The 22,690-nt window shown below is 30.1% G+C and overlaps 1 protein-coding gene across 1 annotated transcript in view; it reads left to right on the top strand.

Moving 5' to 3' along the window:
- Window positions 1-22,690, top strand: part of LOC107437684 (protein madd-4) — a gene marked incomplete in the record, with an annotated part of 287,088 nt that overhangs the window by 222,466 nt on the left and 41,932 nt on the right. Inside the window, 5 exon segments of the mRNA XM_071184129.1 lie at window positions 32-233; window positions 1,301-1,472; window positions 5,942-6,038; window positions 7,414-7,544; window positions 19,848-20,012. Of these exon segments, the coding sequence (XP_071040230.1) occupies window positions 32-233; window positions 1,301-1,472; window positions 5,942-6,038; window positions 7,414-7,544; window positions 19,848-20,012 (767 nt within the window).

Here is a 22,690-nt window from a genome sequence, read left to right as displayed (position 1 = left end):
TGTTATATTATATGTTTTAAATTTTTTGCAGGTGGGTCACAGATAGTTGGAGTCCGTGTTCTGCCTCGTGTGGAGGAGGCCGCCAATCTCGCCAAGTCCATTGCGCTCAAATGGGAACAGAGGGTTTGCGTAGTCCCGTTTCGGCTGATCAGTGCCTTCGCCAAAAGCCTTTAACGGAGAGACCCTGCAATTTAGTACCGTGCCCTCAATGGATAAATGGCCCTTGGTCAGGAGTAAGTAATCCTTTCTGGTAAAAAAAATCTTTGTGAACAGAATGCTGACCAAAGCAATTTTAAAACATCATGTGATTCACGACGACTACCCTAAATACAGATTTTTGAAATTCTTGCACAAATTAATTTAAAAAAGACACAAATAGGGGTCACCAATTGATATTTACGTTCCATCACGCTCTTAAAATATAGTTTTAGAATTCTTGTCAAAAGCAAAGTCTGAAAAGTATGCGCATTAATGGCCTCTAATTACTTTTTACGTTCTTTTCCGCCCTTAAAAAAATATAAAGTGAGTTACTCAAAATATTGGCACTACAAATAGTATGAGAACTGCTGTAAAAACGTATTTATTTCATAATTTGGATTGTAAATGCAGTCGAATATAGAGTGACGAACTGATCTTTAAAATTAACGAATTCATTGTAAGATTTAAGACTAATGGATATTTAGTAACCTTTAAAACTTACGAATACATTGTAAGCTTCAAGACTAATGGATACCTAGTAACATTTAAAACTAGCGAATACATTGTAAGCTTTAATACTAATGGATACGTCGTAACCTTTAAAACTAACGAATTTATTGCAAGCTTTGAGACTAATGGATACTTAGTAACCTTTAAAATTAACGAATACACTGCAAGTCTTAAGACTAATGAATACTTAGTAACCTTTAAAACTAACGAATTCATTGTAAGCTTTAATGGATACTTAGTAAGCTTTAAAATTGAAGAATACACTGCAAGTTTTAAGACTAATGGATACTTAGTAACCTTTAAAACTGACGAATTCATTGTAAGCTTTAAGACTAATGGATGCTTAGTAAGCTTTAAATCAAACGACTACATTGTACGCAGTAAGACTAATGGGTACTTAATAACCTTTAAAATTAACGAATACCTTTTACGCTTTAAGACTAACGAACACGTTAAGTTTAACAAATACATTATAACCTGTGAGACTAACGAATACGTTGTCACCTTTAAGACAAACGAATACGTTGTCACCTTTAAGACTAATGGATATATTGTTACCTTTAAGACTAACGAACATGAATTTCGATTTCAGTGTTTTGTGACATGTGGAAAGGGTCTGAAGATCCGGTCGGTGAAATGCGAGGACGCTAAAGGTCAGCACAGCGAAGATTGTGATATCGAACACATGCCTAAAACAAAACAGGAGTGTGATAGCGGGCTTGTATGTGGCAAATCTGAGGACCCTGGTACTTATCTATTCTCTGGTAAGAAAAAACAAAACCCGGTTACACGTTTTAATATAGTTATTGTAACTATATAAACACAACTGGTTTTGAACTGAAAAAAGGAGCAGCATAAACTGAGAAAATCTATAAGACCTGCATTAAAGAAAATCAGCCAGTATATTATTAAGACATACTAAAGATATATTCAGTAAAACATACTACATAAAATCAAGACATACTAAATTGAAGTGCTGCTATTGACAATTTAATATAGTTAATGGGGTTTGATTTTATATGACATATGGCACAGTAATCGAGTTATTTGTATATTTTGATTAATTAAATATTTGCACAGAGATATGGGGTGGTAAAGAATACAAATGCAATTTCAATTTGCTGTTAAAAGAAAAAGAAAAAAAAGAGCCACTGATTAGAATGACCTGATATTTAATCTAAATATTTAGGAAGAAATAAAATTCTTTCTTCTTCTTTGCAATTGAAAAAAGTAGAGCCGTGGTTCGCCTTCCAATGAGGTGAAATCGGGTTCGAATCCTAGCTACGGCTGGTCGATACGAATCCCGCACCGATCACAGTGCTGACTTCAAAATATCCTCAGTGGTAAACAGATCATGGGTTAGAATCCCCTTGCCGTGAGACTAACTGTGGGAGGTTTTCGTGGTTTTCCTCTCCACGTAAAACAAATGCTGGTTTGTTTCATTAAGAAGTCCTCTACGAAGGCAAAATCTCTACAAATACTTGATACAGAAGTTCCCTTGTCTTCTGGAATGGGTTCAAAATTTCAAGGCTATGGGGTTGAATATTCGTAGTCGTAAACCCAAAATTGAGTCGACTGTTCAACTATGGTTCAAAAATAAAATTGATAGTTCAGAAGTTGACTGGTAGATGACGCTACTCTCTCCATAAAACGCTCATTAAAAGTAGTGACATGTTGTGGAACTTATCTACCACGAGAAAGTGGTACCTCAGCAGATAGGGAAATATTAGTTTTTGATTGTCCTTCTGCTTGAAAAAGCAAAGCCACAAACAGCAAAAATAAATAAATAAATCAAATATTTAGCTGTCCCTGGGCCATATACCACAGAAAAATCGAAATTAAAATAGGTTTTTAATTACCTCTTGGCCAAAAAACCATTGATAAACCAAAAAGTGATGAAACTCAGAAGAAGTTTAATGTAGACTAAAAGTTTTATCTATTAAATTTTAATCAGCTAGTGTAGAAGCAGCAACAAACGGAAAGGGCCAAGGATGCACAGTAACCACACATCTTGACCCTTTCTGATAATGATTAGCAATTGTTTTGGTCATCAAAATCTTCGTCCTTTATTTAGTTATAAATCCCCACTTCCATTACACTTTCTTAATGGTTTCAATCAGTTCAAATATAAACGTAAACAAATAAAAACAACCATGGTCCCTTCCAAATCCTCTTCCTCATATTTCATAAAAATTGGCAATTTTAATTTCTTCAAAATCGCCATTGTCCCTTTTAGATCCAAAGCAACAGCTTAAGTAGGCAAGATATCGTCGTAACTGTTTAAGCTATTTCATAACGTTCATAATAAGAAAAAACGCCTTAAACCAAATGTAAGATATCTTTGCGACTGCAAAATTTGCATTGACTAAAAACTACAAAAAATAATTCTTTTGTACAAAATGGACACTTTGAAACAAAAATTCAACAGTTGAAGAGTTTTGTGATTTTCCTCTTTATATAATGTGAAACAATGCACATAATTTCATTATTATAGTGGGGAAAATGAACCTTCATGCAAACATAACAATTATATTTGGAATTATTAGTTCTGGTGGTCGCAAAAAGCTGTTATTAATTGTGGTGATGCTTAATTAAGTATCACTTGTGGTGATACACTAGTGATACTACATTAAGGAAATAAGTACATTCGCATTTGAAACATTTAAACTTTACATTTTTCTGTTCTAAATTTATTTATTTTAAAAAAAAATCACGTTTTAATGGCAATTAAAAGAATTAAGTTTATTTATTTATTTTAAATAGTTCTTTTGTCAAACTTTTCTTTAATTTTAGTCGAATTAAATCGAATTTCGAATTCAAGTCGAATTAAATATTTCTTCGAACATGTTAATTGTGCTATTAAATATGTTATCAACATGTAAGCCTTAGAACTCTGAATGTGTGAAAATCCGATTAACAAAATTATGGTGCTTTTGGCACAATTCAGTATTATGGCTTCAGGAATATGAATGTATCATTATGCGTGCAATGCAATATTTTAAAATTATGTAATTAAAAAAAAGTATAAGCAAAAAATTATAAGCAAAAATTTATAAGCAAAACTATTCATGATAACACATATTCAAGTTATAACTCCCCCAAAATTTAATTCGAGTTAATGTTTCCTTATTACGGCTTATTTATTTTAAGATCATGTAATTAAAATAGGTTTTTCAAGCACTGTTTAAGTTATTTTCATTAAAAAATTCAATCAACAAAACTAAATACAAATTAAAACACTAAACCTAGTATCATTTTTAAACATTTAAGATATTTTGTCAGAATGATTGAAATCAACAATTTACAAAGTTTGACTGGTGTTTAAAAAATCACGTTAAAGAAAAGTTTAAAAAAAAGATTTTTTTTTAAATCTCTGAAACTTATTCTACTTCATTCAAAGCAATCGATCATTGTCATATAAAAATGTCAACGCGCACAGACAGAGAAAAAGTCTGAAATCAATTGATTTTTAGTCGCGTTCAAAGCTAATAAAAGAGAAAAAAAAACTAATAGAGTCGAATTCGACCTATTTAAAGTTTTTTATGTAAATTTTGTTTGCTCTAATTACAAAATGAAGTTTTGTGCCGTTAAAGTATGAATAATGGATAAATTTATTTGAATCCACTAATAGCTAAATTCAAAATGGATAATTTTCCATACCAGTGTATCGTTTTATACGAAGTGAAAAAAATTGTTCTAATGTTCACATTCGTAATCGTTTGAAGTATATAAATTATAATTGAATTTGAAATCCTTAAATCAGTTATTGATTTGAGTAAAAATATATATATAGAATAAAGTATACAAAAATAGGAAGTTATTCAGATAGGCTAATAGTTTGGTTTAAAATAGAAAATTTCTTTTTTCTTTTCAAATCAACTTATCCGTTGTTGCTAAATGGAAAAGTTTGTTCAAATAAATTAATTCTTTGAAATGGATAAATTTATCGGTATCATTTATGCATTACAGTAGAAATAAACAAACTGTTAAAGTCAGAGAGTAATTTGTTTTGTAATATGAATTCAAATTAGACAATTAGAATCAGAAAGCACGTTGATTCGAATTAAATTAGCTGACGGGAGTTGGTTTACTATTGTATTAATTAGTGATTAAAACTACGATTGATTCTAACCGATTTATTTAAATCAGTTATTTGAATAAAATCAACTTTGTTGGTAAAGATATACTTTCGGATTTTAATTTATCGGGCTGATTTTAGTGATCTGATGAAAATAAGCTTAATAATTAATTTTAAACAAGGTTATAGTTATTCAATATTGTTATTTTAATCAGTTGAGTCGTACCAGTTGGTTGTAATCTGTTGTTTTAAATGAAATTTGAGTCATGGTTTTATCAGTAATTCGAGTCAGTGATACGGTTAGATATTCATGATATAATGATTAAATAAAATAAGGAACTAATGGTCCAATTTCATCCTGATTCAACTCAATTAATAAAATATTTAATGATTTATGAATTAACAGTACTTTGAAAAATAATGTACAGTGCGTCAAAAAAAAACAAAAAAAAACAACTATCCTGAATAGCTTTTGATCTAATAATCGGATTTTCACGATCTAGGACTCAATCTTCATGGTTTGAGGGGGTGACCTCAAATATGATAATTTGTGCAGACGATATTTTAAGTTACGAAATCAGACACAAAAACGTACTTTATCTGAATAAACAATCAGAATTTTTCGATGGAATCGAATTTCTGACCCTTAAAATGTAAGGGATAGTCGCAATCTGGAAAATATGATCTCCATAGTTTCATCAGGAGAGCAGTTCAAAGTTTAGACCCCTTAATATTAACTTTTTTGCGTATTTCGCCATATCTCGAGTAATTTTTAAGAGAATTGAAAATTTTTTGCACACAATTATAAAATTCGTTTATCCAACGATAATTCCACGCAATAAAGAACTTTATTAAATATTTATTATTTTATTTAATAATAGTAAAAAAAAAAGTTTGATAAGTAAGATATAATTGATATCATTTTAAAGTATGCAATTTTACACGACAAAATACAAAATTTGAGCGAAATTGGTCGAATAGTTCCTGAGAAAAATTATAAATCTACGACTTATTTGTAAAACCTTAAAAAAAGACGTAAAATTTCAATCGCACACATTAAGTGATGAAATGTCAAATGACAGAGTTAAGCATGGTTTTTGATTTCCGTGTTTACTCAAATAAATTTTAATTTAAAATTTTTTTTCTTACTTACAGACATCTTTAAAGGATCACAAGAAGATTCTCCACCAAGACCACCTTATTGGTCCTCATCTTACTCTAAAAAAGCATCCGACGTTTCAACAGAACCAAGGTAGGCAGTTTTTATTTCGCACTAAGTTTGCAATTTTTACGTTCATGATGTTAACTATTTAGGTTCAGTAAAATCTTAAAAAGTTTTTTCTGTGTTATATCTTAATAATGTAAGAATACTCTGTCTCCAGTTTCCCATTATTGGGAGTACAAATTAGTTCGGTCCGTTTTTTTTTTGTGGTCAAAAATGCATTTATTTTTAAACAAAATGGATGAACAGATTAATCAAATTATTGCCCATCGTTGGCTACTACTTTTTCCCACCTCTCAAGCGACTTTCGAATTCCATCTCGAAAAAATGTCTCGTCTTTTGAGGTAATCCAAGTTAGGGGCCAATTTTCGATTTCTGCAAAAGGAGTGAACCGATGACCTGCCAAATCATGCTGCATCCGTTGGAACGACCAATAATCAGAAGGAGCAATGTCTGGTAAATACGGCGGGTTCGGTGATATATTCCGCTTAAGCGTTTCCAAATAATTTTTACGACTTTTGCGACATGAGGCCGGCCGTTATATTGCAGAAGAATAACTTTGTCAAGTCTTTGCTCGTATTCCGGCCGTTTTTCCCGTAATGCACGGCTCAAACGGATCAATTGTAGCCTATGCCGATCGCCCGTAATGAAATCGCCACGTTGTAGCAGCTCATAGTATATTGTACAACACCATTAAACATCCACATTAAGCTCCACGTTGTACAACACCATTAAACATCCTTCTTTCACCATTCACCATTCTTGAAACGTCGAAACCATTTTCTACATGATTTATCAGTTGGAGCATTGTCATCATAAACTTCTACAAGCATTTGATGCGCTTCAGCTGCACTTTTCTTGCAATTAAAGCAGAAACATAAAACCTCCCACAAATGCTGTTTAGTTACCACAAAATTTGATATATTCAACGAAGTAAAAAAACAAGGCTTCTGTGTGAAACTCAAAGCGATATAAACTAAATATTATTGACAGATGTCCAACCTCTCTGAAACCACCGAAACCAGCTGTCACTATGAAGCATTTATAGCAGCCAGAGCCATCTTTTGAAAACGGACCGAACTAATTTGTACTCCCACTATAATAACGTTTAAGCACTCAGCAAAAGACAAAAAATTCACATTATTTTATTCCAATGTAATACAAATATTTTGCTTTCTTATTTAAGAAATTGTTAGAACTCACGTTTATTGTTCACGCCCTCGGTTAAAAATATAAAAAATTAACTTTTATCTGCAAGGGCAATGGAAATCGATGTTGAACAAAATTTTAATTTTCCAAGATTTTGAAATTTTTACATTTGTTATGATGTCAATGCAAAAGAAACAAACTGTTGATGGTAATATGGTTGTCAAATAATTTATGCATAATACTTTTGTTTTAATAGTTATGTTGTCGGCGAATGGGGTCCCTGCAGTGTATCCTGTGGTCAAGGTTTCCGAAAAAGAACAGTTGATTGCAAAATTTTCCTTGAATTTTCAAAAACAGTCGCCAAATTGCAGGATTATGAATGTCCGGGTAAGTTTAAAATATTTTTTTTAAATTATTTATTTAGATCTCGAGTTCAATCTTATCATAATGACAATAGGGCACGTTGAAGTTGTTGACAACCAGTCTCAATTCTTCTAAAAAAACTTCTTGATAATAACACTTTTGAACAAATCTCCTAGTACTCTTTAACATTTTGTTGATTCTGAATCTTCTCGCTCTATTTAAAGCCTGTGAACTCTGATATGCCACATATTTTTGGTATCTTTGAAATTTTTACGTCTATATTTACGCTGATGACTTATCCAAACTTACAGGCTTAAAGAAACGAAAAAGCAATCGGTTACGAAAGGTACTAATAACCTGTAAGTGATGATTTGTGAAAACGATTTATTTTACAACCAGAATTAAACAGCCGGCCTAATTCTGAGTTTATGACTATCAAGCCTTGTAATTTCGAACACAACTCAGAAGACAAGGGAATTCGGGATCAAGCATTATGGAAAAATTAGCCTTCGTAATAGACTTTTTGATGGAACAATCCCGCATTTGTGTTACATTGAGAGGCAAACCACGAAAAACTCCGACTTTTAGCCCGACAACAAGAGGATTCTTACCCATGATCCGCTTACCACTGAGGATATTTTACGTCAGCCCTGAATCCTAGCCACTGCTAAGATTCTGGGTCTTTTATTTGGGATGTATTTGCTCTATCCCTTGAACAACCACGGCTTAAAACAAATTATTAGAAACAGTGGGCTGTGGATGCTTGTTTTCCACTAAATGTTCTACCGGGAGCGTTAATGTAGAGAGATAGCAGATTCAAGTTCAGCCACAAATCTGGGTATATTTTGTCTTTTTACGCCTTTCTGAATTTGTTTGTTTGCGCTTTTTTCTATCAACAATTTCGTAAGAATTTACAATAAATTCTTACATAAATGAAACAAACTAAAGTGAGCTATTTAATGAATAAAGAACAAAAAAGGGTCTTGTAGTTCTGCATGTTGGAGGAGGATCCGTATCCCGTCGTAGTTAATAAAGCTGATTATGTGTGTGAATAAGTGAATGAAAAAAATAAGAAAAGTCTAGATGGGTGGGCCTCGTAATTGCCATACATTAATCTTTACCTAATACCCTGAGATTTGGGAAATAGTATATTCGTTCCCGGCCGCAACCCTCGAGCCTTCCTTAAAACTCGTACTATGTTGTTTTTATTTACCTCAACTCAACACGAGCTTTTAAATGAGTTTCAGTTCAAATGTACAGGCCTAAAGACTGATATTTCAAATGTAAAATACAATGGGTGTCACATAAACAACAGTACGCACCAAGCTCCTATCTCTCCACAGGTTCTTCTAAACCACAAACCATTTCTGATTTTTTTAGTGCTACTCTAGCCTCAACCATAAGTCTCGTTAATGGAAATACTGAGCTATAAGCTGATGCGAAGAGCTCGTCACACAATTTTATTTTACGACCGCCGTTGAACAGTCGACCCAATATTTGAGGGGCCTCCCTGGCCAAGCGGTATCGCCGGTCCAAACGCTCTGTTAAGCGTGGAGGTAGCGGGTTCGAATCCCGCTGTAACCCTGGATGTATTCTTTGTGATGTCTTTCTCTGAATTGTTCTATCTGTGTTTTCTACTTGACAATGACTTATAAGCCTATATATTGAGCACACAAGTCAGCAAATGTTTGTAATTTCAATAAATCAAATCAACCAATTTTTGGGTTTACGACTACTAATGTTCAACGCCGTAGCCTTGTAATTTTGAACCAATCAAGAAGACAAGGAAACTCCTGGATCGGTACCCCCAGAGGTATTGATTTGTTATGGGAACATGGAGGACTTTGAGACTCGACAGATTTAACTTGCATTGGTCACCATTTACTACACGGGGAGTCTTCGACCGGCGGGGACCGAACCCACGAACTCTTGGACATGGGCCCGGCACCCCACTGACCAGGCTATCCCGGCCTCTCGTCACACTATTGTATAATTTAACAGTTTCGGACCATAAAGGAAATGATGTTCGTGTTCTCAAGTCGCTGAGGAGTTTTAAAGCTTATAAGCTAATAGCACAATTTTAGAAATATAGCGAGCGATAAAATGGCGCAGATATGAGGAATTTCGATTTTTGGGCGGGTTATACATTCCCCAGTTACAAAATATCTACACAATTAATTGATTGTAATCACATAAATATATTTTATAATGCTTCATTAGTCTCATACGTCAGTCTTATGGATTACAATCTTAAATCAAGATCTGCTATAACTTTCGGCAGGTTCATAAATAACAACGACACGAATAACGCTTTAAAAAACAAGCTATTTGTCAAGTATTCCCTGATGCAATCAGAGCCTTAGTTTCTGAACTATCCCGGTATAAGGATATCTACTTCAAATAGACAGCCGAGCGGACTACGTAGTGATCGGGGAGCTTACCTCAGATCAGAAGGTCCTGGGTTCAAATCCCGGACGAGGCATAGATGTTCTTTTTCTTTCTGCACAACTTTACTGTTGGAGCAGCGTTGGCCCACCTATTATGGTGCCTCTGAAAGCGTGGCACACAGATCTGCCCATTTAGCACATGAATGACGAATGGCACACAGATCTGTCCATTTAGCACATGAATGACGAATGTCAATCGGGTGGGCATTGGAAACAAATTCAAATAAACATTAATAGTGTATGTGCTTGAAAGCACTGAAGTTCTGCACTAAATTCTGGGCTCGAACCTGTGACGTTAGTCTCACAAATACCCATGACGATATGTCAAAAATGAGCTGTTGTCAGCCTACAAAGCAAGAAAATATGTAATAATCCTCTGTCGAATATAGCTAGTGACTACAAGTCGGAAAGGGCTTCATTGGACCGCCTCATTCTCTGTGGGGTAATTTTTGTTATCCTTCTTCAACTTGACGAAGGCTTATAAGCCACCCTTAGCAATAAACACGAAAGCTTGAATACGTATGAGTAACAATAAATAAATAAAACTAAAATAAAAAGTTGAAGAATGGGAATAATATGAAGTATAGTGTCGTAAATAAAAGAGTGAGTATGCGTAAAATTGTTTTTAAATGTCTTTATTTTCCTTCACATTTCTAAAAGTTTGTTAAATGATTTCAAAAACAATCTGCAAAGTTCTGAATCTGTTTGAAATTAAGACTTTGTCAAACAATCAAAGCAAATTTAATTTTTAAAAAAAAATCAAGAATTATAAAAAATATAAAATATAACATTCATCATGCACATTTTTTCCCGTCAATGTACAGTAAAGTAAAAATAAATTTGTATTTCAGTTTTTGTAGTTAAAAGTATTAGATACTTCTAGTATATATTTAATATACATAAGTCGTTGAATCTTTTCCTACAAATTAGAGACATATTACGATTACATTACTATTTAATTACACTGAACACTTTTGAAAAGTTTTGTTTTCAAATTATTATGAATGTATTGTACTTCTTCTATCAGTTAAAGTTTCACAATTGATGTATACTCTAGAAAGGTTTACAGAGCAGTATAATGATAAGCTGCATCAGTATTTTTGACGGAAAATATCACGATTTCCTAGAGTGAAATATATGTTTCTGAGCATTGTGCGCTTAAGAAGTTTCAAACTTATTGGTAACTATTTGAAAACAACACTAAGGAATAGTTTGAGTTGAAAATATATTATCCATCCCTATCTTGTTCCACACTCTTCAAGTTTATAATAACGAAGGCTGTACAAAAATCAATTGCTTATTATATAATCACTATCTCAACTTGTTCTATGTTGTTTTTATACTTTATTTTAAATTACCAATATTTGTTTTTCTGAATGCTAACCATAGAGTTTGACCACATTATTTATAAATATTATAATAATATTTTGACTTCCACTGTAAACTGCGCATTCATTTCATTAGAATAGCAAAATTAGTGTCAACCAATTACTTAAGTGTCTTCCTACTTTCACAGCTTAACTTCAAAAGGTTAAGGTATCAAACAGGGGCAATCTTTAATTAAAATGTCAAATACATGTTTTGTAATTAAATTTCTAAGCCTCTATTTCCTGTTAAGGTGTTTATTTGTACTATACATATTATTTAGGTAATCACACGACTATTTTGCTATTTATTTTATTCCTAATAAAATATATATTTAATGTTCAATTTAGAATAAAATGAAAATGAAAAATATAAATGTAGATATAATACACCGAAAAATTCTTTAATGAATTTCCACAATAGTACATAGTTTTTATAATTAAAAGCATAATGTTTTTTTTTTATTTTGCATTAAAAAAAGTTAACTATCTTTTTTAAAATTTTAAATATTATTTACTACAGAATTGCAATTTTGTAAATCCAAGTTTTAATTTATTTCAAATAACTGAATTGACTTGAATTTGTTTATAATTAATCGCATTTTATAATGCTAAACATAGGCGCTTTTTATTTTTAATCAGAAATTTTTATTTAACCTAAACTTAAATTTGTTTTAATTTTAATTTATTTTTAAAAGAACTTTCGTGTTTTTTTTCTCCAAAATTTACTCAAAATTTAAATTTGATTATGTTTTTAAAGGTCCCATTATATTAAACATTTAAATTCTAAAAAAACTTATCGATACTGATTAGATATGCATTTTGAAATTTCTTATGTTTGTAAATTTTAGATCAATGCAGCGAGCTGTTTTATTGAAGTTATTTTAATATTTATTTTCTTTATTTTATCTATAATTTGAAGAATATTAATTTTTTGTGTACATTAAGTTATTTAATATTTTTTTATCAATAAATATTGTATATATGTTTTCAAAAAAATTTAATGGATAAAAAAAACTTAACTATTTAACTATTCACCAAATTCCACACAATCCACAGATTTATTCTGATGTTGAGTTCCTTTAATTTTTATTAGTTAATCAAAAACAAATTAATGGGTGATAAAAAATAAGAAGAGAAAAAATAAATTTTTTAAAAGTTTATTTTTTGAACTTTCTATCAAAAGAAATTTTAGTTTTACCTTTCTTTCTGTACAGTAATTAAAAGAATAGAACTTTTGTAATATAGGAAGTAAAAATTATGCACATTAGTTATTACAATTAAATACTTCAGTGAGGAAAACTGTACCTGACGAAACATTATCAAGATTGATCAGAGCATTTATCAACAGAAACTAAACACCTTATACGGTTTCACCTGAAATCTAAGTTTTTTTTATTACTTCAATCCCTTACTGATCGCCATTGATTTTTCCACACTTAAATTCATGAATTTACAACGCTTAATATCCATATTATTAGAATTCATTCTTTACAAAGATTTTAAAAGTAAAAATTAAAGTCTAGTTTTGCAGAACTCTTTTTATGGGATTTTTTTCGAGACCTTTTCTTCTGAGAACGAAACGAATTTTAATCATTTTTCAAAATCTTTTCGTCAACTTAAATTACGTAGTGTCAAGGAATTTAAAAATATGACATTTTAAAACTTAATCTTTTTTACTATCAATGATAAATCAAATAATTAATTGAAACATTATTGTTTATAAATTTCTTATTTTTTGCGCAAAATTCGAAACAAGTTTAATAAATGAGTGCAAAAGGTTTTTTGTTCGTAAATTTGATTCGAGAGAAAAAGTAAAAATAACATAAAGAGACTCAGACTTTCGACTGACTTTCAGAATTTTTTCCAGATTGCAGTTTTTTACCTCGAATCTCTTGAAAAATTATATATTTATCCAGTGATTCACATTTTCATAATACTGTTAATAAGGATTATTAAAAATCATATTTTTAAGGACTTTTTTTAGGAAGGACTTATTAAAAAGCATATTTTAAAGCGTGCCTTTCAGACCCTTAAGAGATTATATCTCTATCTAATAAAATCCATCATTAGACCAAAGGTTATTAATGATCATTTTTACTGTATACAGCTTATGTACCGCGAACGATCATCTATACATTTTAATACATCCCAGATAGTAGTGTAAGGTTGATTTTACTGTCAGCAACAACCTTTTTTAAATAATCCAATAAGGTTAATAAATGATGAGCAAATGAACCAAATTTCAAACAATGTCAATTTAACTACCCTAGTTTACGCTCTATGAGATTTGCATTAAGCTTGCATAAACGAACAGAAAGCGTTCTCAAACCAAGAATAAATTCACCTCTCAAGGTTTATTGTAGATTTATGAATATCACTGAAACAAGGCAGATTTGCGCAGCCTTTCATATTCTTTTTTTAATACTTTAAAAGTGAAGATTGGTCAGATCATTAACTTTCCAACACGAACAAAGGCTGCCTAGGCAAATGAATGAAAAAAGGGCAAGGTATACAGTAAAATCTAAAAAATTAGCTTTTACTGTATACCTTGCCCTTTATTACCTTACCTAGCTTCTCAAGGTTTGTTATAGATTTATGGACATCACTGAAACAAGGCTTATTTGCGCATGCTTTTATATTCTCTCTTTAATATTTGAAAAGTGAAGATTGGTCTGATCATTAAGTTTCCAACACAAACAAATGCTGCCTAGACAAATGAATGGAAAAAGGGCAAGGTATACATTAAAAGCTAAAAGAATTAGCTTTTACTCTATACCTTGCCCTTTATTACCTTACCTAGCTTGTCAAGGTTTATTATAGATTTATGAACATCACTGAAACAAGGTTTATTTGACCAGGCTTTTATATTCCTTCTTTAATATTTTAAAAGTTAAGATTGGTCTGATCATTAAGTTTCCTGCACAAACAAATGCTGCCTAGACAAATGAATGAAAAAAGGGCAAGGTATACAGTAAAAGCTAAAAAATTAGCTTTTACTGTATACCTTGCCCTTTAATACCTTACCTAGCTTCTCAAGGTTTATTATAGATTTATGAACATCACTGAAACAAGGTTTATTTGCGCAGGCTTTTATATTCTTTAGTACTTTAAAAGTGAAGATTAGTCTGATCATTAAGTTTCCAACACAAACAAATGCTGCCTAGACAAATGAATGAAAAAAGGGCAAGGTATACAGTAAAAGCTAAAGAATTAGATTTTTTTGCGGGCTTTAATTTGATCCTTATGGAAATAAGCTTGGTAGACTAATATTTTTATGAAGTTAAATAAATAATTAATTAGTCAACCTTTCTATGCCAATCAAAAGAAAATACAACGTTTTCCAAAATGTTGCCTGATATTTAGGCATTCCTTTTGATAAAATTTGATTTTATGATCCGATTTTCTCATTCTGATCACAATTTTTCATTGATCAGAGATATAAGTAATGATATGCTAATTAATAAGGAATAATTAATTATCAATTAAAATAATTTATAATTTATTCTCTGTATCCTTTGTGAATACGATTTTAGCATTAATGAAAGAATTTTTAATCTGGTATTATTTGTTCAAGAAACTAATATTATGAACAATTAATTTAAAAATTCTGTTTTACTCGATTGTCTAAGAGCAGATCTAAAAACAGTTGAACTATTTCAACTGTTTGTTAATAATTTTAATTTTCCTATCCAAAATCTTCTCTAACTTTTATTCAGCAGTTTAATAAAAACACGAGAATGCGTATCAATGTTATGCCACATTTAATGATTCTCAAAAGAAAAACATATATTTATTTCTGTACCAAAGAGTAAAAAAATAATACACTTTATGCATGCGTAACATTTTTATAAAAAGTAAATTCAATCTTTTGATACAGTTTCAAACAATTTGAATCTTAAATAAACATATATCGACGGATGTTCCATAAACGGTAAAACTTCAATTATGAAAATTATTCAAACTTCAAATCAAAAACAAAATTTTTCCCGAAGCTAGATATTCACTTCAGAAAAATACAAAAACCTAAAAAATGTATTCAGAAAATTCATTTATTGAAATCTTACGATAATATTTTAATCTTATTCAATGGAGAGAGATCAATTATTTAATATTTTGCTTTTATGTCCTCTCTGTCGTACTCTTCTGAAACAGAAACACAAAAGTTGAAAGAAACTTAACATCTTCAACTTTGCCGACTTTTATAAAAGAGATTTGCTTTTGCGTATTCCAATAGAATCGTTTGCTTTTTAAGAAGCCGCTACTGAAAAACCTTTTCTTTCCACGACTTCTCGACCACTTTGTTCTTCAAGTGCTCGAAATATATTTTTGACATAACCTTTTCTGAAAACATACCTAAGTGCTTGGTGAAGCATTAATACATCATAACTTGATGGCTTAAATTAAAAGATGCGTACTTCTTACTGTGTCAGAAAGAAAATTCGGGCTTTTGAAAGAATTCTTGAAGTAGGTTGAAAGGATTTAGTTAAACATTTGTTCGCTTAAGTTAAAGTTGTAGTTCTTTTTTTTTAATGTTCGTTAAAGAATAAAAATTCTCTTGAAAGATATGATTCTAACATGTGATTTTATGCTTGTTTTATTTATTTATGATCAATACATTGATTTATTTATAGCTACTTGTTGTATGCAAATTATATTTAGTTTGTATTTTAAATTTTACCAAAATTAAGCAAATCGTTTGATTTTTAGTCTATTTAACAATGTGTGGAGCATAAAAACCTAATTTTTTTTATTTAGAAGGAGCGAAATAGGCTTTATATTGATAAAAGCAGAAATTAAAAGAACTGTTCAGATTTATGTTCAAGTGTATTTTCAGAGAAATTACATTTTCTTTAAAAAAATTATTTCTGATAAAACGGGAATTTTTAATTCATTGCTTTGTTAATTCTGAAGAGAATACTTGAAGTATTCTGAAGTGTCAGATTTTTTTTCAAGTTATAAAATATTGTAAACTATATCAAATAAATGTATTGCATTATTTGATGTATATACGATATATTTTTAAACTTACTTTTGCGAAATCATTTGCGATGAATTTTTTACATTTTCTAATAAAATTGGATATTTTTACAGTTTAATATAAACTATCTATATTTTTTTTCTTTCTCTTCATGGTTTTGAACAACGTCGAATGCAAGAATATTTGTAAGATAACATAAAATGTTTTTATAAATTAGCTGAATTTCATACCTATAGTTTTATGCTTCAATGTCTTTGACTGTTTTATGAATGTTTAAATAGATTCAGAGTTTATTAAGTTTTATTTATTACGCTATGCACAGACAGCAGCTAAAATAATTCAAGTTTTTTTATTTAACTTAAATGAGATTTTGCATGAAATTCGTGTTAGTAATCTTAACTTCATAAAATATTTACATGCGATTATGTTGCATGAAGAAAAAATAACTTCACAGTGACAAGCTGTACTTTTTGTTGATACAGAGTTAACTTTTAACATTTTGCAGCATTAATGCATATAACTTAGTTGCACACTAAAATATTGACATAAGGATAAGCTATGCTTTTAATATATTACAAGTTTATTTTATGATGAAAATTTTTGTAAATTTCTGCAATTCTAGCAACTTTTTGCAACGAGTAATAACTTCAAGTATCAGAAGATTGGCCAAACATTTTATTTGCATTCTTCAGTTTTATGCTCTTAACTATTATAAAATCCGTAATCGAGAACTAACTATTGATGTATTTCATTAATTATAATGTTAGAAGAAACTGGTGTGTTTGTGTAAATTACATTCGTTTCAACTTTTTTGAAAAAAATAAAGTAAAAGTTTGTTCTATACAAGTACATATTTCTAAACAAGTTTGCCAAATTTAAGTTTAAATCCTTCCTTGTTATTAAAATTCAAAATATAAGTGAATTTTTTATTCTGGTTTATCGCATTTTGTCTAAAACGAAAATCTCAATGACGGAACCTCAATAACTATACAAACGATTTCAGAAAGCAGGGATAGCCTGTTTGGTAGGGCGTTGGGCCCATGTCCAAGAGGTCGTGAGTGCGATCTCGCCAGCCGAAGATTTCGCGTATAGTAAATGGTGTATGGGACATCTGTCGAATCAAAAAGTCTTCCAAGTTCCCATAACAAATCAAACCTCTGGGAATACTGAATTGGAAATTGATCGTTTACTGGTTCAGGTCAAAATTACGATCTGTGGATGAATGAATGTATGAATGGGTCGAAACGGGCTGTAATGTGTGTGTGTGGCGGAAGACGTATTTTTGGCCATATATAGCGCCACTGAAGAACAAGATACGTACTCCTCTGCTATTAAATTCCTTTAGTTTCCCCAAACAAGCTTGCTGCTATGGCAAGTGGCATTACAAACAACAATAACGATTTCTGCCCATTTATATGAATTGTTTCTGATTGACTTAAATCAAATGCAATCAAATTTCTTTAAATCTCAATAGCAGAACTAACTCAAAATATGTTATCAAAATTAAAATACTTAATTGAGATATTTAAGAAAAACCATGTATTCAAATTTTTCAAAAGTGAAAAAAGTTTACAATATTTTTGAGTTCACTAGAATTTTTTTTTTTAAATCTTAATTTTCGGTGAAGCTAATAGTTAATATTCTGAACAGCTGTCATCAGTGTCATTTTTACAACTAAATGTAGTATATTAGAAAATTAAGCCACATGTAATTTTAACATAATATTTATTTTAACCCAGTATTCAAATAAATTAAATGCTGTTAACAAAAAGCTAAAAAAAAACCCTTCAATTTCTTACTGCCAGATTCATAAAGAGTGAGAGTTATATTTGTTCCAAAATTATAATAATTTATCAAATTGGCTAATGATACTTCATATATGTTGCTGTTAGTATTTAGATTTATTTTTAACAAGCATTCAAAATCCGTGGCGTCACAGAAAGTTCGGAAATTGCAAGACCCAAATTTATCTCAATTGAAAAAAAAATATTTCATCAATGAAATATTTTTTTAACCTTACTATATTTTGTTTCAATTTTAATTTTGTTAAAAAAAATTGTTTAGAAAGTTCGTTGACATTCAACTTAAATAAAAAAAAATTTCGTAATCATTATATGAGCTACTAACAAATTTTATTTGTACTGTTTATTTATTTGGTTTCGAAGAAGATGCGTTATGTAATTTTTCATATTGTGGAAAATTCTGCTTAAGATATCCAGATATCTTAATCGTATCTTAGCCGTATATAACGATATCTTAAGCGTATTTATCTTAATTCAATTTAATTTACATACTCTGGTGTTATAATTTATATACTCTCTTTTAGCATATTTTCAAAGATATTTGAGCTTTCTTGATAGATAAAAGCATGAACTTTCTCAGTAGTTAAGATATATGAGCTTTCTTAATACATAGATTAAATGTATGAGGTTTTTGATAAATAAGATCTTGTAACTTATTGATAAGATACAGAGTGTCTTAAATTAAACTGATGGTTTTCAAAAATTTATAACATGAAAACGGTTAAGGATAAAAAATAATTCTTGCAGCAAATTTAAATGACAAGATATAAATTTTTCTTCCTGCGATTTTTGGTTTCAGTTCAGTAATATTTCGCCAGATGTCGCTGCAAATAGTTGACCTGTAAGTCAAAGAAAAATAATTGAAAATCTCACCACAATTTCAAATTTAAATAAAGTAGCAATATTTCAGAGAGGCCATCCGCCAATAAAAATGCCAATCACGCATCATATTTGGAGGGTAAGATAGAACAGTAAAAGTGACTTGAAGTGCCATCTGTTGGAACATTTTTGTACTGAAACTAGAAATGCTAAGAGAAAAAAAAATCATGCCTCGTCATATAATTTTGCTGCAAAATTTTTATTAAAATTTTTTTTTACTGTTAGAATAAATTTTTGAAAACGGTCAGTCTAATTTAGAACACGCTATATCCGATTTTTTTTTTGATAGATAAATAAGATTGATGAACTTTCTTGCTTCGTCTGGGTCGCTTTGAACAAAAAGGTTCTTTCCATCCATTTTTTACCGTTTGCAATGCAAATTCTTGTCAACTGATTTTAAATTAACCCAAATTTTAACAAACCATGGAAAGTTTAAGAGATAGTCATTTCGTTTCCATCTGGTGACCAGTGGAATTTGTGCTTACGGCGATGCTGATGAAGCATATTCTTCTTCATTTGCAATCTGTATGCGAGTGCCCGAATTGAATTAAAGACTGATTTGAGGCGTTTTTCTATTTGTTGGCCTCCTGTTTTTCTTCCAGAACTGGTCAAAAGTATTGAAAGTCTTACTGCCTTGCGGAATTTTGTTTTTAATGTAAATTTTCTTGTTTTTGTTTTCTACTTACTTCTGTAAGCCTCATGCTATACTTTGTGGTGCATGAGGAGTTTTCAATCGCTTAAATAAAAAAAAAAATTAAAAGAAAGATTGATGAATCTATTGATTGACTCTTACATGCATAACAACTTTATTTTTCCTATCGAAATGTTATATGTGGATTTAAATTCCCTTTCAGGCACAAAGCCACCTGGACTAGAAAGCTGCTATCCGAGACCTTGTTCTTTTGATTCAGTAAGGCCAGAGGATCGAAAAAAACTTAAAGGCCACTATGTTGGAATAGAAGTAACATATTCTTGGCGATCGAATGGGTTCACACCATGTAGTGCTTCATGCCTAGGAGGTAAGTTTATGACAAGGTATTCACAAACACCACCCTTACAGTACGTATTCAAAAATTTTCATGGAAAACTACTTAGAATGCCCTTCCTAAGTACACAACCCAAACAAATATTTTAATGTGAAGAAGGATACATCTACATGGTGTAATCAACTAAAATGTGTTCATACCATCTATGTAGTGTGACTGTGTTGGATGGAATCACATCTTCCCGCATTTTTACGTACGTAAAAGGACCATTTACACTACATGCGAAAAAATTGCGAATGGGAATTCGTAGGTGCGAATGAGAACCTGATTGGTGGAATATATTTACCCTAGAAAAACTTGCCTATCAGGTTCCCGTTTGCATCTCCGAATTCGCATTTTCGATTCTTTTCATAGACACTCTGAATGGCCCCTGAGTTCTGTGCAAGTACTCACGCTCCGCTGAACTTACACACGTGAACGCGCTGAATCTCTCTAATATCAAATAATTTTGATATAATCATAATAACTTTAGATATTTAGATTTATAAGTGTTGTGAGACAAACAAGTCAATCATAAAAATTGAGGTAATATAAATTGAATACTAGTTTAAAACGTAAAATAAAAACGTAATATAAAAATATAAACGAAATATGGAAATTCAAATATAATAAGTAATGAATCACACAATATTAAAATTTTGTTACGAAAACTGGGAATTCGAATAGTTTCATTTAAATGAAATCTGGAATAGAAGAATTGTAGAAAAGCTATTTTTCTTTCTTTTTGGAAATTTAAATTTCAGAGTACATTAATAAAACTGTGACATTTTGATGTTTTTACTGATTATACGAAGTGAATTAAACGTATGTTACATAAAAATTAATAGCATATTTTAAATCTCTTACTTCCTTATGTTACATTAATGAACTAAAAATATTCTTCATTCTTAATAAACTATTTGACCAGTTCGTGAATCTATTTATTTTGTTATTAGTTTTAATTTATGGTAGGAATTTTTTTTCTTATAAAAGTAAATCTTTTAGTTATTGTGGAGAAAAAAAATGTTTTACATATGGCTTGAGCTATCTTGTTAGATTTTTTCAAAAAAATTCTTTAGCGAAAAAAATGCTTCTTATAAATCTTTTTCATTTTTTTTTATTTCTATAAAATCGTTTGCTATTGCAATTAGGTAATTCTTTGAGTTTTTTTTAAAGAGAATAAAATAGTGAAAGAAATACATTTACGATGTAATACATGCAATTTCTAGGAAGTTTTCTTTTAAGAAATATTCTAAAAAACTTCACGGATTCACTACTAAAAAACAATTTTTTTCACCTTCCTTGGAATAAAAAATATTCTTTTTTCAGCTTTAATAAAAGCGATCCAAATTGCCCGTTGATTTTTTACTGTAAACTATCAAATCTATTTAAAATTCTTCAAGTTATCTCTTAAAAAACTTAAATCCTCTTGTTTCTAGTAAATAAAAGGGAATTAAGTCCCGACAAATGAAGAATAACAGTCACGAAAATTTACGAGGTTGAGATCTTAGCGTTTAATTAAATCGCCAAGGCAACAGCCAATCACTGAAGCTTTTTCCCTACTTTAAATTCCCTTTTTTCCCTTCGTTCAAGAGAGTGTATCACTTAAGACTCGCAGATAGAAGATGAGACAACATCATTTAAAACACCACAATGCGTGTCATGTCTCTGGTCTTACACGCATGGTCTACATTTTAAAGTAAAGCGATTCAAGTCAATTTCTCTTTATTTTAATCACTGTCTATTTAAATCATAATACCTTAATATTCGTGCACTGAATTAAAATTAGTGAAATCATAATGATTTAAATTCTATATGCTGCAGTTAAATATTGAATATAAATCATATGCAGAGATGATAAACAATCGTACTCTGGGAATATTGCTTTCAATAATTCATGTATATATTTGGAAAGGTTTAATAAATAATACACTCAAGTTAAGAATTACTAGTTTTAGTTTAAGATAATAACTACCATTTCAGTTAAAAAACACTATACTATTGGCTTATTTGGGTTAAAAACATTTATTCATTAACTAGAAGTAAATGTTAATTAGTTACTTAATTAGAAAATGAAATGTACAATTAAAGAAAAGAAATTCTGAACACCATATGTATTTTTCGATTTAATCAGATTTTCATGCATTAGCTCAAATCCAAAAAGAATAATTCGAATTTGAAAATAGAAATTTCCCTAATTAGCATAATTCCTGATAGTTAAAAGAACATATAAAGAAAAATTACAGCTGAGTTAAAGTATAACTTTTTACCTTTTTCTTTTAAATTATCTGAAATTTTATAACTTTTGACAGCGAAATAAGTATATATTTAAATAAAACATTATACGTGTTTCTGTGTAAATTTTGCAGTATTGAATAATTTCACGACTTGTAATAGTTTCGAACACCGTAGTTTTATTTTAATAAAAATATCAGGAGATTATTAATGTACCATATTATATTTAGGCAACTTAAATATTGCTTAATCTTATAAATTCAAAATATATTTTGCTTCTTTAATTTACATGAACTGAGATACACACTATACATATATCTTGTACCATTCCAGTAAATACAAACAATGAATTAAGTAATTTCTCTAGAAACAAATGGTAACTTAAATGACTATATTTTTTTACGAAAAAAAAGTTTTTTTTTTTAAAAAAACTTATT

The sequence above is a fragment of the Parasteatoda tepidariorum genome, chromosome 8, assembly GCF_043381705.1.
Source record: "Parasteatoda tepidariorum isolate YZ-2023 chromosome 8, CAS_Ptep_4.0, whole genome shotgun sequence".
NCBI lineage: Eukaryota > Metazoa > Arthropoda > Arachnida > Araneae > Theridiidae > Parasteatoda > Parasteatoda tepidariorum.
This window is presented reverse-complemented; position numbering and strand designations above follow the sequence as displayed.